Below are 19,595 nucleotides of genomic sequence, written 5' to 3'. Positions count from 1 at the left end.
CAGCCCCAACAATGCCAGCCTCTCCAGTGACACCGTCGCTGCCGCCTCCACACTTCTGTCCCCATTCACACCCCAAAACCCAGAAGCTTGGTTCTTCACGGCAGAGACAATCTTCCGATCAGAGAAAATTACCTCCTCAGCACACAAAGCAGATACCGTCCTCGAATTCCTGCCAGACAGCATTTTTGAGCAAGTAGCAGGATGGCTCACAAAAATGCAAACCCCTGTCACCTACGAATCACTGAAGGACTAGCTGAAGTCATCTTTCAGCATGCCACCTGCCTTAAGAGCCAAGAAATTCCTGAACAACATGGGAGCAGCCATTGGAGACGAGAGGTCATCTCATGTCTAAAAGCAATTGGGGTGGCTCATAAACTACCCGCTGCAGAAGGCCAACACAAGTCAACCCTGGACCTTGCAAGAGAGGTCCTTCTCACAAAACTGCCCATGGCCCACAAGACAGCAGAGCCCCCCCAGCCACCCATAGCAGCAGCAGCACGATGGTCCCAGCAGTCAACTGATTCACAAGCAGAGCTTCCCCAAACAATTCATCAAGGGGAAGACCAGACAGAAGAAAGACGAACCACCACAGGTTATGTGCTTTTTCCATTGGAAATTGGGAAAAAAGGCACACTAATGTAACAAAGGACGCCTGTTTTTAAAAAAAAACATGCAAGAGGGTCGCATCCGTAACCCAAAAACTAAACATCAGCAGTGAGCAGACCGGTTGCCTCTTAAGAGAAGCTATGCCTGCTTACCACTGTCTTTCTTCCAGATATGATGCAAGGGCTCCACTTGTTTCTTCATCAGGGACGAAAGTTCAAACACAAAATTCCTCGTCGACACCGGGGCATGCAAATCATTTGTGTCAGCCAGCCCACACGAACGACTCAACCCTGCCCCACCCACCAACCTCCACGCATCCACTGCAAGTGGAGCACCACTCAAGATGTGTGAGAAGTGAAATGTGAATGTCATTCAGCCGGAAAGACTACAGACTGTTGGACCTTCATCCTAAAAGCACACAACCTGCTAGTGGACATAGCATCAAAACAACTAATCCCAACAACAGCTTGTGTATCATCTCCTCAACAGCTGTGCAAACAACCCACCACCACATCGTCACCACAACAGCAGAGACGACAAACAAGACACATTGCAGCAGCTACCACACCGCCAGAGATACACTGACTTCTACAAGACTACCAAGAGGTCTTCAAAGACGACCTGCAGCAGGACTTAACCAAACCAGCAAAACACAACATCCAGCACCACGCAGAAACAGAAGGGGCCCCCGGTCCATGCATGCTTCGGACGGTTAGCCCCTGAGAAACTTGCCTACACCAAACAAGTGTTCAGGGGAAATGGAGACTGCAGGAATATGCCAAAAAGCCCTGAGGCCATGGGCATCCCTCCCTCCACAAGGTACTGAAACTCGATGGAACATGGCGTCCGCGCAGAGACTACTGGCGGCTAAACGTCAAAACAAAGTCAGATAGGTACTCATTGCCAAACATAACAGATATAACCAACCAAATGAATGGAGCAAAGATCTTCACCAAAATAGACCTGCTGAAGGGATACTTCTAAGTTCCAGTAGCGAAGGAAGATATAGAAAAGACCGCAATCATCACCTCCTTTGGCACCTACACGTTCAACTACAGCTTCATATTTAGCCCCAACCTCAAGCAACATCTTAAGGACGTCAAAAGGGTGCTGCAGATACGTTAAAGAAAATGGACTTGTAGTAAGGGAAGACAAGTGTGAATGGGCAAAGAAAATGGTGGAATTTCTGAGACATCAAATAAGCCCAGACGGCATTAAACCCCGCCCAGAGAAAGTAAAAGCAATTACTGACCTCCCAAAACCAGCAACAATTAAAGCAGTACAAGATTTTTCAGGACTAATTAATTATTATCATAGATAGATTTATCCCCTACAGCATTAAACCCCGCCTAGAAAAGGTAAAAGCAATTACCGACTTCCCAAAACCAGCAACAATTAAAGCCGTACAAGAATTTTCGGGACTAATTAATTAATATTATCGTAGATTTATCCCAAATATTGCTAAAATCATGAGTCCAATCTACAAATGCTTACAAGGAAAACCTAAAAATTTAAGTTGGTCAGAAGTTCAAGATAATGCATTTCTCTCAGCAAAACAAGCAATAACCTCTGCAGCCACATTAATCTTTCCTCTGTCCCTCACTTTGATGACTAGCACGAGTAGCACGGCGATGGGCACAGTGCTAGAGCAGGACACAGATGATGGTCGTCGGCTGTTGGTGTTCTTCAGCAAGAAGTTAATGTCAGCGGAACAAAAGCACTCCACATTCAACAAGGAGCTCCTAGCAATCCACAAAGCCATTCATCACTTCCACCACGTGCTCAAAGGATGGCAATTTTTCATACAAACGGACCATCAATCCTTGGTGCACGCCTTCACAAAGACAGCAGACACATGGTCAACATGGCAACGGCATCGCTTACCTGCAATAGCTGAACACTCCTACACCATCAAGTATATGAAGGGTTCCGTAAACACTGTGGCAGATGCACTTTTGAGAAACTGCGTCAACACCATCCGGCTCGGGATAGCCTATCCCGAAATAGCAGAGGCGCAAAGAAACGACATGGACCTACAGCGGTGGAGCGACCTGTCAATCAACGATGGAGAGACGACCATTGCCTGCGAAACAAGTACTGCACACCCTTGCCCCTACCTGTCAGAATGCCTCATAAGAAATGCTTTCAACCTCGCCCACAACCTGTCCCACCCATCAGGCTGGGCAACCGCCCAAATTTTAGCAGAGTGGTACATCTAGTGGGGAATGAAAAAGTACATAAAAAACTGGACGGGGAGAATGCATTCCATGTCAGACGTCAAAAATAGCAAGGCACGTAGAGAGCAGAATAGGAGAGTTCCACACAACACACCGCTGACTCGCCCGCATCGCCGTCGACATAGTGGGACCTCTACCCCTCTCCAGGGGTTATGGATACCTCTTCACCATCATCAACAGAAATACCAGGTGGCCAGAAGGAATACCGATACGGCAACAGACAGACGGTGGAGAATTGTGTGAAAGTTCTCATCGGATGGGTCAGCAGACACAGAGTCCCACAGATCATCGTGAGCAACAGGGGGGGTCAAAGCTACAATGGTATTATTATTTTTTATTGTTCTGTTGATTTTTATGTTACTGTTGTTATGACTATTTAATAGTTTTGCTACTGATTTTATGTTGTTAATTTTAATTCTTTCGGGAGACATTGAGCTGAATCCTGGGCCTGTTACTCATAATAGTAAGAAAAAATTGCAGAGTATTTACTCAAATATTCGGGCTTCAGGTAAAATTTTCTTGATCTCCAGGGTTGTACCCGTAACTATGATTTGACGTTTTTATCTGGGACACTTATATGTATATATATATATATATATATATATATATATATATATATATATATATATATATATATATATATATATATATATTCAATCATAAAAATTCAATCACAAAAATCTAAAACCAGCACATTAATTCCATACTCACATGTGACTTGTAGAGTCGTTGTCTTGTATTTGCCAGGGCCGGGAATATTCGGGTTATGAGCTCGGCACGTCAGCTTGGCTCCGTGGTCCTCTGCATCCGGAATTAGGGTGAGGATGGACGAGGTGCGATCCCCAAGGTGTCGTGACTGAAAGTGAATAAGTTGAATTATTATCTTTGGCGTGTTTGAAAATGAAATAGTTCTCGATAAACTAATCGATGTTCATGATACTGAAATTGTTTTCATTTGAATGTTCTTTGTGTTTGTATGTGTGTGTGTGTGTGTGTGTGTGTGTGTGTGTGTGTGTGTGTGTGTGTGAGAGAGAGAGAGAGAGAGAGAGAGAGAGAGAGTTTGTATGTGCGTGCATATGTGTATGATATGTGGAATGGTAAGCGTAAAACATGCGATTCATCTTCAAGAGATGAATGAAGCTTCGCATAAGCTCACCCAGATTATCTCTTATTATCGAAATGTCGAGGAATGTCTCATGTCGAATTTCGTTGTCGAACTTTCGACAATGACATTATCCCTGAGGGAACTGAAGAGAAGGTATCGAAGCAGAGGAAAGTCATAATGATATGTCATAATATTTTTACCGGCAATCTATCATAGTCTATAAAAGAAAACTCCACTGAATTAATTTTTTTACGTAAAGAAGTTTGATTTTTTTATGATTCAGATGGTCATCTGGCCATCTTGAATTTACAGTTTACAGTCACGAATTTAAATAACGAAGCTGAAATTACAGTTTTATTTAGCGAAGTTACAAAACTTCTTTTCTTCGGTAAATTTGGCACACGAACTTAAAACTGAAATTTTTTTGTTTACCAAATTTAAAATTGTGCCATTTTATGTGATGACGTTTGAATGGGAATTTTATTCGGTGAATTCAGACGATAAACTTGAAATTACGATTTACAATGATGAATTTAGGCAGCAAACTCGAATTATAATTTCCATTTTGGGGGAATCAACATAATAAATATTCAACTATTCTTTTCCTTGGTGAATTTAGACGATGGGCTTGAAATCTATATAAACACTGAATTCTTAATTTGAACACCAATTATGAACATACAACTTTCTACTGCTTCTTTTGTTTTTTCTTCGCGAATTTAAGAAGTTAAGTATATAAATAAAATTTGTCTTCCAATGTAGACATTGAACATATACTTTTTTCTTTAGTGAATGTGAACCAAAAAATTAAATCCCAATAACGCAAAATCAATTCAATTTCTTCTGGTACATAAAAAAAAGAATACTAAGTCCCACTAATTTACTCACCGAATTAAGGAAAATACACTAATATTCTTCTCTCGCCGAATTTGAATAAAAAAAAGACATTAAATGCAATCTTTTATTACTCAAGACGAAACTATGAAAATAAAATGCTTCAGTTGATGACTTAATCCAAGATGAGCAACGTGAACTCGAATAATTCTACAATCCTGACGTTATGACAGAATTCACTGGCTGCATTAAAGTATCTGCTGCAAAGCATTAAAATCAACGACCTTCGATATCTACGAGGTACCTCCTATTCTTTGGCTCTCATCGAAAGCACACGGCAACAATGACAACAATGACTCGTTTATTTTCCTGGCTTTGAGAGGAAAACCATTACTGAGTTATAACCTCGAGGACAATCGTCTAAGGCATTTTATAGCCTCATTTGTTTGGTCTCTTTCACGAAACGGAATTTAGCACGTACTCGGTAAGGTCTGGGATATAAGCTATAATACGAGATATAAATCAAGAAACTAGACGACCAAAAAATTATATACACAATTGATACTTAGATGCAATAAAATGTTCGTCAACCTATTCAAACAAGTACTGCTTTGCGAGCAAATACTGAATGTTTTCTTTGTGAAAACAAGTTAGTTTTTAGGATCTTAAATTTAAGTTGAGATCTTTTTACTGCTTTGGAATAAAATGACTAGTTTTATTAAATATAAATGTTACGTACTTCATGGAACATTGAAAATATTCATTTTATGATTTTTATTATATTGTTCGTTAATCAATGAGTAGTATTCAATAACGGATTTATTATTTTTCTTATTTTTGTTAAGAAACTGTGCCGCGTTTTGCATATCAGTATTGAGCGTAATTACATGCAGGGCAAAGGGGAAAAAATTTTTTTTCTCTCTTCTATCTCTTTCCTTTACGCCGAGATACACCGCCATAGAAACAACAAGTAAAAGATTCAGTCTCTCTCTATCTCTGTCCCTCCTTCGTGAGCAAACCAACGCGGACGAACAAGCAGGTGAGGAATTCACCCACAAGCCAACGTGGAGGTAACAAAGTATGTGCAATCTATTCTCTCTCTCTCTCTCTCTCTCTCTCTCTCTCTCTCTCTCTCTCTCTTCTCTTCAAGCAAAGACGAACCAACAGGTAAGAAACCTACTGCTGTGTCTGCCTCTCCCTCTCAGGAACCTGGGTTGACCTGGAATAGTAGAATTCGAAGAAGTCTTGTCCTATTCAGCTGTGACTCTCGAGCGCCTCTCTGCATCTCGCTTCCGTACCGGGACCGAGAACCGAGCAAACAGAATCATTGTGTTTAAATGGCTAAGCACAATGGGAGCCGAAAGCACCGACGGAAATAAATTAAATTAAATTAAATGACTTCGGAAGTGGATTAGCTGGTTACGACTAAATCTGATTCCGCCTCAAGCCGGCTGAAAGCAACTGAGACTTTTTCCTTTTTTTTTCGTTTGGTTTCACTTGGCCGGATTTGGAGAGCATGTATAGAAATAAAGAAAATTAAGTGAATGCAAGGAAAATTCTACTGTGTCCGAATAGGAGTGAATGACTTTACCTATCGAAAAAAGGCAGCTTTGTGACCGGTGACAGTAACTGTGCATTGCTTAGAATGAGACTAATTACTACCTTGATTAACCTATACATTTTGAAATATGGACTATGAGTAAAACTGAAATACTAATAACTGGAGAACTATCCATCTCTATCATCATTCCCATTAGTTACAGGTTAAATATTTCAACTTTTAAAATTTCCATTAATAGTCACATTGAAGATGTAAAAATATGCTCCTACAGTTAAAAAAACTCTTTAAATTACTTTGAAATGGACTTCAGATGGAATCTAATTTAACTGTACACAGCTAATCTACTTCTGGAGGATTTGATTAAATTTAATTCCATTGATCGTTTCGGGTCCTGTTGTGCTCATCCATTTCAACAAAATGACGTTGTTTACTCGGTTCAGTCTACAGGGGAAGCTTTCATTTTCCAAGAATCTCTCTCTCTCTCTCTCTCTCTCTCTCTCTCTCTCACACACACACACACACACATACATACCAGACACAACAACCTAACACACACACATATATACATTATATATATATATATATATATATATATATATATATATATATATATATATATATATATATATATATATTTCTAGCTATCTTTCTACCTATATATGTCTATATTTTAAGGTTGTTGTTGAGCTTCCCAGAAAAATAGTTTACCGAGGGTTTTATATATATATATATTTATATATATATATATATATATATATATATATATATATATATATATATATATATATATATATATATATATATATATATATATATATATATATATATATATATATATATATATATATATATATATATATATATATATATATATATATATATATATATATATAAGATTCTTCATAAACTATTTTTCATATATCGACAAATAGTTTACCGAAGAATATATATATATATATATATATATATATATATATAATATTCTTCGGTAAACTATTTTTCGCCGAGAGCCTCGACAGCAACCTTAACAAGGCAGTACATTGCAGTAACGAGGCATATCATAACGGGGTAGCAACTTACAATAACTACACTTAATAAGGTGTAAAACCCATTGTGGTTCTTGGGCTCTTTCCCATAAAGCCGTCACAAACTAGAAACTATTCCTGCTATCCCTCAAAAAAAAAAAAAAAAAAAATGATTGTTCACGGATAAAATAGAGGTGCCGAAAAAACTTTCAACTATTAAATAAATACAAAGCAACTATATTTACTTTTTACGTTGCAATAAAATTGTGGATTTCAAAAGTCTTCGCTTATAGCGGATGGCGCTACTAATTTAGAAAAAATGAGGATTTCAGAAAGAGAAAGAGAGAGAGAGAGAGAGAGAGAGAGAGAGAGAGAGAGAGAGAGAGAGAGAGAGAGAGAGAGAGAGAGCGATTTTAATATTTTTAAAATATGTAATGTCTAAATAAAACGACAGAAATGATAGAGAGATATCAATATTTACCAAAATAATATATTTTTTTTATTATACCTTACACAACATTCCATACATACAAAACGAGAGATGCAGAGCATGTAATAACAATTGTTAAGTATGTAAGTTCATTACCTATTCTGTTCTCTTCACTTACTGACTTATTAAGTGACAGACACGAAAGCCCCTTTGGTACTGAGCTATTCATTTGCCCCCGGGACGTCATTTCAGTTAAGCGTATCTAACCAGTCCTGTAATAATACTCGCATACTTACGGGTGCCTTGATTTCGACGGGGTCCTCTCCCGTCCTGGCCTTCTCCCAAGAGATGGAGGACGAGGGGTACGCGCCCGAGGCGATGCATTCCACTTTGGCTTGTCGTCCTTCTACCAGGGGCGTCCCGGGCCCTTTGATTTCGATGTCGGATGGCCGAACTGTAAGGACGACAAAGAACGTAAAACGAGTTAGCCGAGGGGAGGTTCGAGGGTGACTGGGCGAGGAGGAGGAGGAACAGGAGGAAGAGACTGGAGGTTCGGTAGATGGTTGCTCCTCCAAGGCCGGAGGAGAAAAGAGGAAGACAGCTAGAGGAATGACGGAGATCCCCCGCGGGGAGGAAGCGAGGAAGATAAATATGGAAAGGCACGTGGAAGAAACTCTGTAGCTGTCTTGAGGGAAGCAAATGGGATAAAGAGACCCTTTTCAAAAGGGGGCTTGGTATCTGAAGTGTAAATGGGCAGGGAAGGGGAAAGCGAGAGGGATTACCTGCCGGAAATAAAAAATGGCTAATGGGAATTCGAGGGAAGCACGGAAGATATCAAAGTAGCCCATGAGAAATCTTAATTGGCTGTCGGTGAAGGAGAGAGAGAGAGAGAGAGAGAGAGAGAGAGAGAGAGAGAGAGAGAGAGAGAGAGAGAGAGCAGGCAACGGAATTGGCTATAAGACATGAAAAGGAAGTGCTACAAGAATACCAAGAATAACAGGTACAAGGGAGTTATATCACATTTTGTTTGATACATGCACATTAGATTTTATTTTAATTAGTTTCCTATTACTTTGTTCACTGATCGTTCATTCATCAATCAGGACGAAAAAAATTGATGTATTATTCTTTTTGTTGTGTGGGGAGGGGGCAGCGAAATTAACGAAACTCTCTCTCTCTCTCTCCCCCTTTTACCGACCAGTTGAACTTCAGAGGCTGCAGCATCAGATGCAATGTAGGTGGACGCGTTTCACTGAAAATGATGCTGCGCCTACACTAATCAGTGGGACTCCCACCATGAGGACTCGCTACCTGGCTAATTACGAAAAAATCACACTCACGGAAATAAAAAAAAAAAAAAAAAAATATAGTACTTTTTAAAACTGCATTCAGCTCATCATACGTTTTTATAATATATCTTATTATGTATAGAAAAATCCACATTATATCGTTAGTATTACTAACTAAAAGACGGTGTTCCTCATCAGTTTACGTAAACACTGATGAGGAACACCGTTAAGGTGTTTGAAAGTCTTTGCTTTTGTCTTTTACATAGTATTACAGTTTACTACAATATAACCGTGGTTTTATATTACACAAACTGTTTTTCACGAGACTGAATTTCTTAGCAAATCTTCTTATGCTATTTTACTTCATAAGGTTGTTGTCCACACACACAAAAAAAAGCAGATGAAAATGATAAAAGGTAAAGATTAATATTTTTTTTTTTGAGACTGTACTTAGGTCTATATATTTCTTCATGATATTCAGACAAAAAATTCTTATAACACTACCACTGACTTATAGGAAAGTGATAGATTCGTGTATTTTATGGTTAAGGTACCGAGACGGCACGTTAAGCCCCTCGAGAAAAGTGGGAGGTAATGGAATTTTTGGTTAATTTTCCAGGTAAATGAAAATTTTACATTGCAAATTTAACATTCTGGCCTTGCATGCTGCCTAAAGCTTCCTCGTTACTTGCATTCGAAGAGAATAATATTAGTGATCATAATAATGTTACATTATTGCCTTCATTATCATTACCACCACCATAAAGCAAAAAGCCGGGCATAATTACCGAGCGCTTCAATCTAAACCATGTTAAACTGGTAATATCCTTCTCTAATGGCACTGACTTATATACCATGGTAGAGCCACGAAACCTATCAAGACCGCATTAACTCCGGACTAATTAGGGAGGCGCGGGATGCTGAGAGAGAGAGAGAGAGAGAGAGAGAGAGAGAGAGAGAGAGGGCAGGATTAAAGTTAATACAATATCATCGTCACAGTTTATCCCATCATCATTACAATGCTAGGAGACCTTACGAAGGAGGCTTTGGTTATATTAATTGGCGATGATTGTACATTGTGTTTCGTCCTCGTCATCATTAACGTAATTAACATCGTAATCATCACCGTTGTGGCAGGGGATTGTGCTCCGATGTTAAGGGTCCTCCTGACAGAGTGAGACTGCTGTTCTTGACGAACGGCATAGTGTTCCGACGCTTACTGGCGCTTGTGCTTTACCCATGTGGGCGCATCCCACTGTTTTCTTCAGTGCTCTGTTGTTAAGGCCTCTAACCATTTTTTTCTTTCATCGTTTTCACTCTATTCGGAATTCAAAGTAATGAATTACCTCTTCATTCCTACCAGCAAGCTTTGGTATATGAAACTGTGCTTGACCATCGATAAGTGAAGCAAGACAACAGTTTCTACATATTTCTTTTATAAGGATTGAGCTATCTTGTGTTTACAACCCATACTCTTTTGTCGTGCATTCTGTGAATGCACTTTTACATTTCAGCTTAAAAGTCAGCCGTAACGATTATGCATAGTGTCTATTACGCCTGGAACAATTCCTATCCAAGAAATTATAGTAAAAGAGAGTTTGGTTTAGTACACGATGCCATTAAAAAAAAGAGAGGGAAAAATTTAAAGAAAGTGATGATCAGGTACTACATCATATATACACATATATGTATGTATGCAGGTGAGTATGTATATATGTATTTTCAGTAGCATAAATGACCTGGAAGAATAAATGAAGAGGTTGCCCCTTCCGTGATGGGAATCGAACACCATACGGTTTCAAAGTCTGTAGTGAGAGATGCATCCCAAAAGTTCGAAAAATCGGAAAATGAGGAGGTTATTGTCGCTTAAACATATAACTAATAATAGTAATCATATATATATATATATATATATATATATATATATATATATATATATATATATATATATATAGGCTATATATATATATATATATATATATATATATATATATATATGCATATGTATGAATGTGTGTAGGTATGTATGAAGTATTTTTGCAAGTATATGTACCTGATCAGAGAGAGAGAGAGAGAGAGAGAGAGAGAGAGAGAGAGAGAGAGAGAGAGAGAGAGAGAGAGAGAGAGCCTGACCATATGAAAGACTTGAGTGTCCGAAACACAACGCAGGCAAAACAAAACAAAAAAAATTTAGAAGCAATAGCAGTCATGAACGCGACGAATGCCATTAAATGAAGCGTAAGGCAAGAGAGGGGGAACTGATATATTAAACGTGACAATGGAAATGGGAATTCATAAAAGGGGAAATGACAAGACAAAATGAGACTCACAAAACGAATAAAATCTGACGAGTGGATGGCGTAATCACGCATGACGCGAGAGAAAGAACGTAATAAACACGCTATGACACGAATCAAAGGTAATGGCTTAATTACGCAGAGCAAATAGGAGAAAGATTAACCATTATTCTTCAGCAATAACAAAGAGAATCTAGGGCTCTAGTTTCTAGGAGGGAAAGGAAATCCGGAGTTCAAGCTTCTGGCTGGAAAAGGGAATCTCGGTTTCTATCTCCAGGTTAACAAATGGAATCTCATGTTCTAGCTGCCAGGGGAAGGAGGGGATCTCAGGTTCTAGCTGCCAGGGGATGAACGGAATCTAAGGTTCTAGCTGGCATGGGACAAAGAGGATCTCAGGTTCTAGCTGCCAGGAGACGAAGGAGATCTCATGTTCTAGCTGCCAAGAAATAAACTGAATCTCAGGTGCTGGCTGCGAGGGAATGAAGGAGATCTCAGGTTCTAGCTCCCAGGGTACAGACAAAATCTCAGGTTCTAGCTGTCAAGGGATGAACGGTATCTCGGGCTCTAGCTGCCAGGGGATGAGCGGAACCTCAGGTTCTAGCTGCCAAGGGACGAAGGGGGAAACCTCAGGTGCTAGCTGCCAGGGGACAAAGAGGATCTCAGGTTCTAGCTGCCAGGGGACAAACTGGATCTCGGTTTCTAGCTGCCAGGTAACGGAGGAGATCTCAGGTTCTAGCTGACAAGGGATGAAGGAGACCTCAGGTTCTAGCTGCCAGGAGGCGAACAGAATCTAAGGTTCTAGCTGCCAGGAGATGAACGAAATCTCAGGTTCTAGCTGCTAGTGGGTGAAGGAGATCTCATGTTCTAGCTGACAGAGGATGAACGAAATTACGTGCTAGGTGCCAAGGAACGAAGGGGATCTCAGGTTCTAGCTGCCAAGGATGAACAGAATCTCAGGTTCTAGCTGCCAGGGGACAAACGGAATCTCAGGTTCTAGCTGCCAGGGGACAAACGAAATCTCATGTTCTAGCTGCCAGGGGACAAAGGAGATCTCAGGTTCTAGCTGCCAGGGAGCAAATGGAATCTCAGATTCTAGCTGCCAGGGGACGAACGAAATCTTAGGTTCTAGCTGCCAGGGGACGAAGATCTCATGTTCTGGCTGCCAAGAAATGAACAGAACCTCAGATTCTAGCTGCCAGGGGATGAATGGAATATTAGGTTCTAGCTGCCATGGGACGAAGAGGATCTCAGATTCTAGCTGCCAGGTGACGACCAGAATCTCAGATTCTAGCTGCCAGGGGACGAAGATCTCATGTTCTGGCTGTCAAAAAATGAACGGAATCTCAGGTGCTAGCTGCGAGGGTATGAAGGGGATCTCAGGTTCTAGCTCCCAGGGGACAAACATAATCTCAGGTTCTAGCTGTCAGGGGATGAACGGTATCTCGGGTTCTAGCTGCCAGGGACTAAGGGGATCTCAGGCTATAGCTGAAAAAGGACGAATGAAATCTCACATTCCAGCTTCCAGGGGACGAAGGAGATCTCACGTTCTAGCTGCCAGGGAATGAACAAAACCTCAGGTGCTAGCTGCCTTGGACAAACTGAATCTCAATTTCTAGCTGCCAGGCAACGGAGGAGACCTCAGGTTCTAGCTGCCAAGGGACGAAGGAGATCTCAGGTTCTAGCTGCCAGGGGGCGAACAGAATCTAAGGTTCTAGCTGCCAGGAGATGAGCGAAAACTCAGGTTCTAGCTGCTAGCAGGTGAAGGAGATCTCATGTTCTAGCTGACAGAGGATGAGCGAAATTACGTGCTAGCTGCCAGGAGTCGAAGGGCATCTCAGGTTACAGCTGCCGGGGATGAACAGAATCTCAGGTTCTAGCTGCGAGGGGATGAACAGAATCTCAGGTTCTAGCTGCCAGGGGACGAACGAAATCTCAGGTTCTAGCTGCCAGGGGATGAACGGAATCTTAGGTTCTAGCTGCCAGAGGATGAACGAAATCTCAAGCTCTAGCTGCCAGGGGACGAAGGAGATCTCATGTTCTAGCTGCCAGGGGATGAACGGAATATTGGGTGCTAGCTGCCAGGGGACGAAAGGGATCTCAGGTTTTAGCTGCCAGGGGAGAACATGGATCTTACCTTCTAGCTGCCAGGGGACAAACAGAATATTAGGTTCTAGCTGCCAGGGGATGAGGGGGATCTCTTGTTCTAGCTGTCAGAGGATGAACGGAATCTCAGGTTCTAGTTCCCAAGGGACAAAGGTTCTATCAGGTTCTAGCTGCCAGGGGATGAAAGGGATCTTATGTTCTAGCTGCCAGGGGACTAATGAAATCTCAGGTTCTAGTTCTAAGGTGACAACGGGAATCGTAGGTTCTAATCCGTGGTGACAAAGGAAATTTCAGGTTTTAGCACCGAGGTGACAATGGGAATAGCAGGTTCTAGTCCCTAGGTGACTGAAGGAAATCTCGGACTTTTATTGTGGGATAGATAACGTAATTCCAAAATATTTGCTCCCAGATACATTTTCATACAACAACAGAAGTACCAAAAGATTGTTTTCATCATGCTAAATATGTGGAAAACAAAAAATAAAAATGCTTGCAAATTGATAAATGAGAGAAATCACCGAATTGCTGTGGCATACAGGAAGGAAAATAAAACAAACCTAATGTACTAAAATCAATAAAACATAGTAGGAGGAAACAAAAGGGAGCTATAACGCACTAGCTGCTATGGTGTTTTTTTGTAAGTGCTGATTTCTGTTTTCCTTTGAGAAATTGTTCGTTCCTTAACCTTCCTTTCTTTTACAAAATACGCAGCGTTTCACCCCATTCATACCCATCACACTACTTCCTATTGTTGTAACTTCCATTATCACCGAAGCATTTAAAACCATACAAAATTCCATCTTTCCTGGAATCTATCACTGGTCGTCCTTCAGGTGAGCCGTATGGCTTCATAAGGACAACATGATTCGGAGACCTTCTCATTATTTCTGATATCCAGTCATCCTCACTGCTGTACCCTAGAGTCTCTCTCTCTCTCTCTCTCTCTTTTCGTCATCATCCATGGTTTCCTCCAGTCTGACCTTTTTCCTAATCTTGCTTATGTCAATTATCGAAATACCTTATCTTCTTTTACAAGCTCCGACCTTGACATTTACAAGAGATGACGCGTAACCATCAATCAGTCCAGTAACGCCCTCCAAGACTTTATATATACAATGAATGTAAAGAAAACAGCTAACGATGTGCTATGAAAAACGGGCCTAAGTAATTTTACAACGAAAGAAAAGAAAGTTATAGATTTGAAGAAACATACATAAACGTTAGAAAAGGAAATAAAACACAAGAAACAGGGAACTAACACTTATACAAACACTCGTGCTATACAATACTGTCATATCTAATAGTGCGTATTTGTAAAAGTCCAGAAAACCAGACACAGCAATGAAGACAAAAATATGTTAGGAAACAAACAAACAAAAATGTCTACCTGAGAAAGATACGTAGAGATAACAAGTTACTGATCAGACAGTGGTACTAGGACGTCCGAAGCAAATCTCTCCTTTTAAAGGGGTTGGATCCTGTTGAGTTTCAATGACATAAGAGAGAGAGAGAGAGAGAGAGAGAGAGAGAGAGAGAGAGAGAGAGAGAGAGAGAGAGAGAGTCTTTAAGCAAGGACTACAGAGAGATGAGGAATAACGGGAAGAATAGAGAGAGAGAGAGAGAGAGAGAGAGAGAGAGAGAGAGAGAGAGAGAAGATATCCATTACCATCTAGATTTCTAGGAACAAGAGGTGACAGACCTTTCTAATTGTAGGTGTCATATCCCAAAGGAGTGAACTTATTGGGAAGAGGCGTAAATTTAATTCTGTGATGGACACACTAACTGTATTTTATTTAATAAGCTTCTGTTTTACATGCAGAGGACAGATGTTCAACATTTAGGCGCTATACATATTGAGAGAGAGAGAGAGAGAGAGAGAGAGAGAACGCAGGTGGCTTCTCACCTTCAATTTACCATGAGGCAACAGTACCACACCGCCACTCTGTAGATTTTCTTATATCTTACGGCATGAAAGATTCTCATGGGAGTATCTGTGTGTGTGTGTGTGTGTGTGTGTGTGAGAGAGAGAGAGAGAGAGAGAGAGAGAGAGAGAGAGAGAGAGAGAGAGAGAGCTTTATATTATTCTTAGTGTTTATGGAGCGGTGCATGTAAGGCGTAAGGTGTGGGCTCTTACACATGCAAGCATGGTTCTATCTGTTTATTTGTTTTTCACTTTTCTTTCTGATGCGTGATCATCTTTAATAGTTTAACGCCATTCCCCGAAGAAGGTTCGTCAGCCTTGTCCTTTAGAAAGATACGTTTAGTACATTCTATCTCGTACAAGCAGTTCTTGTCAGAGTTTGTTGATTCGCAAGAACTATTAGCCAGTGGTATCGTCATAGACCATCGAACCGGTTTACAGCTTCTTCCATTAGCAACTGCCAGCACTTCACCGCAAACCTTTACACTGTATGTGAGCGAACAGGCCCTGGCAACTTTAAGTTCATTATTTTAGGATTCCGTAATTACGAAATTAACAAAATATCGGGGTAGCACAGAAAATGCGTTGTAAGGACAAACAATATTATTTATTGTGCTAGTAAACACCTGAACAGGTTCTGCTATTTATTGGTAAGCCGCCAGAAGCATCATCGAAACTATTATTATCCAAATCAAATTTCAAGCAATAGCTACGAAGCGGAAGCAATTTTTCTGAAATAAAACGGTGAATCGTTGAGGCGAGATGTTATATAGACCTAACTGCTAGTTTTACTAATACCTGTCCGACCAAATATTCGAGTAAATCGTTTGTTCATTACTAGTTGAGCCGTTCCCGATAAAATTTAGATTGCAGTTATGTTGGGTTTCACTTAACTCCAACAGAATTGCTAGAAATTGTCAATAACTTGCGCCATCTCTCATCTGCCTGGCATGAAATTTTAAAAGGTTTCTCCCCTGACCTGACGTACTAAGGCTTCCATATTAATGAAGCAATTAATTTTTCATTTATTTATGATTCAAGAATTTCGACGGAGCATATATCATTTTGATTTATGATACTGTAATCATATATGATTTTGCATGAGAGAGAGAGAGAGAGAGAGAGAGAGAGAGAGAGAGAGAGAGAGAGAGAGAGATTCAAATTAATTCTTAGATAAAAGAAGTTCAATTTCTATTGCTGTCTAATATATTTGAAAAAAAATAGCAAAGAAATTAGTAATTGAATAATGAATGATTTGTGGGTATTATGCAGAAAGAAGGTATAAAAACTGGAAGTGGTGGATGAGTAAGCGAGAGGTTTAGCGAAGGAAGAAAAATGACATATTTCGTAATTCCATGACAGCAGAGGAGATTATACGCAGGTATACAGAGGGATGTATCGGGTAGTCAAGAAAAAAGTGAGAGTGAAAAAGCCAAGCAACAGAGACAATGGGAGGTGACAAAGAACTTGAGGATGCAAAAAGTTGTTATGTAGGCACTAAATGCAGAGAGAATAGTTAAGAAAGTAAAACAGGTGACAAACAGACTGATAAAGAAGAACAGCGAATGCAAAGGGAAAGAGCTGCACATGGCATACTTGGACCTAGAAAATCCTAAGCTAGAATTCATAGGGAAGTTTTCATGACGGAAGCGACGCTGGGATAGAATATGTAAAATAAAAGGGTGACTGGGTTTCTTGTTACGTCTCAATCATGTTTAACATCTTTTAACTGAGAGATATGACAAGCCTGAGAAAGGAAATTAGACATTGGTTCAAAGATGTTGGGTAAGAAAATGGGTTGTAATGGAATGTGAAATTACTGATGTTTACAGATAATAGTTCTGATTATAGGGATAATGTGGAGAAACTGACAAAACTGGTGAAAGAGTTAGAAATGATTTGCAACAGGAGAAACTGTGAAGGTGGGGAATTTACAACATTATTTCAGATATATGTATCGATATACTGATGTAATAATTAACTTGCAACTTAATCAATAGTCAAATTTCTTTGGGAGATTTCGGGTGTGAAAAGAATAGAGCGAATAATTCACCACCCAGCAACTAATCATATCGCTCGGTATCGTTCGTTAAAATGTTTGTGTTGATTTTCAGCACAAAAAGAGACTAAACATAAGCAAACGCCACACAGCACCTAAACAAACGCATCTACTCTACTTAACTCCGTCGGATGAAGAGATGATTGACGCGTCATTCTCTCAGAATCCTCCTGATTCATTCCAAACATACAATTCTCCTGTTTAACAAAAGCACTAGAGGATATTCTCCACTTAAATATAGATTCCCTACGTCCCGAGCAAGTACGGCAAACGTTCTCAGCGTAGAGACGTTAACTAGACCCATCATCGTTAAACAACGTGGAAGACGCTATGATGCAAAGCAAGCAAACACACCTCCAGCCGTAGCGAACACACAGCCATCACAGCAGCCGTTACCTCGTCACAATTTGGCCCTCCTCGAAGGCTCCTTTGCTCCGCTCTCATTCGGGCCGTGAATTCAAACTGCTTGAGCATTCGTCCTTGGTGTAATTCAGAGAGGGTTCCATTTCAGGAGGGCGGAAGCAAGCACAGAGGTAATGCCTACCTTTCTCAGACGAGAGGCGAATTGCGGCAAACAAGAGCTGCTCAGGAGAGGCTCGCGGGGAGGTTAAAGCTGGCTCTCGAGGAGGACGGATGCTGCCTCAACCTTCTCCAAGACCCCAAGACTGCTGATGAATCGTGTCAGTCTTGAGTCTTATTATTTATCTCTGTTTTTAAAGATTCTACGTCCGATGCATCGGGATTTGACATGTATGATGGAATATTCTTATCTAAAGAAATAAAGGCACCAATAATTGTTATGTCAATGTAGATATACGTACACGTAAAAGTGTGCATAAATATACAAATTTTACTTCGAAAGATAACCAATCAAACACTCTAATGATCCCGAGTTCCATGATTTCAAACACTAATATTGAAAGTGTTTGTTTCAGGAGAAATCTGTCATTCTTCTACTTCGTTACTTCCCCCTCAATTGGACACCGCGCCGAAAAATTCTCTGTAAACAGGTAATGTAGTCACTTTGCCACCTATGAATGGTTAACTTATTATGTATCCAGACGTCCCAAAACTACAGTGAAAAGGAAATGACTAACTAAACCCGATATACAACTAAAAAGAAAGAAACAAAAGAGAGCAAAGTAACAAAAGAACGGACTTATTAAGTCAACCGCGAATTACAAAAAATCTAATGAAAACCATAATGTTCCCAAAATCGCATCTTGACTGATGACGCAAAACAATCGATGACGTCAGATTACGGGTGACGCCATGTCCACGACGAGGAAGGATGTCACTCACGACAGGAGCGCAAAAAATACCGAGAAAAGAGGTCCTTCATGACAGCCGGATATTCTGGAGAGAGAGGAAATATGAAGGCAGCTCGGAGACTCGACGAGGGAGGTCATTCCTTCGATTATTCACTTTGTCTGGAGACGTGGGCAGAGACGGGAGACGAGGAGGGTGAAGTTACATAAAAGGGGATAATTAAATGGGTGCGTGTGAGTGAAAAAGGATGTTTCTTTGGGGGATCCCAAAGGATAAATGAAGGACGAGAATCAATCGATTTCTCCATCCTTCTCATAGGCCAGGATAGACGTCCAAGAGTGGATGCAATTTTGAGGCTGGATGAACGGTAGACAGAAAAACACATGGAAGAGAAGAGTTAATGAATGAAATTTAAAACGTGAAAGGTAACGAGAAATGTGAAACTGGCCACGTGGACATGTCGGTGTTACATATAAGAAAATACACCTTAGAGTGTACACGCTCTAGTGAGCACTTACGCACATATATTCTCTCTCTCTCTTCTCTCTCTCTCTCTCTCTCTCTCTCTCTCTCTCTCTCTCTCTCTCTCTATATATATATATATATATATATATATATATATATATATATATATATATATATAAATAAAAATATATATATATATATATATATATATATATATATATATATATATACACTAAATGCCCATGTTACACAGCAGAAATTGAAACATTGATACATATATATGTGTATATATATACATATATATATATATATATATATATATATATATATATATATATATATATATATATATATACATACATACATCATGCATACATACATACATACACACACA

At 40.0% G+C, this 19,595-nt stretch overlaps 1 protein-coding gene across 2 annotated transcripts in view; it reads right to left on the bottom strand.

Annotated features, from left to right (window-relative positions):
- Positions 1–19,595, bottom strand: part of LOC136828417 (nephrin-like) — a 1,390,497-nt gene that overhangs the window by 143,234 nt on the left and 1,227,668 nt on the right. For both annotated transcript variants that reach the window (XM_067086456.1, XM_067086455.1), the window contains 2 exons: positions 8,095–8,252; positions 3,555–3,699 (listed from right to left, as the gene is read on the bottom strand). In XM_067086456.1, the coding sequence (XP_066942557.1) occupies positions 3,555–3,699; positions 8,095–8,252 (303 nt within the window). The remainder of the gene's footprint in view (positions 1–3,554; positions 3,700–8,094; positions 8,253–19,595) is intronic.

The sequence above is a fragment of the Macrobrachium rosenbergii genome, chromosome 42, assembly GCF_040412425.1.
Source record: "Macrobrachium rosenbergii isolate ZJJX-2024 chromosome 42, ASM4041242v1, whole genome shotgun sequence".
Taxonomy (NCBI): Eukaryota; Metazoa; Arthropoda; class Malacostraca; order Decapoda; family Palaemonidae; genus Macrobrachium; species Macrobrachium rosenbergii.
Note: the sequence above shows the minus strand (reverse complement) of the source record. Positions and strands in the feature narration are given on the sequence as shown.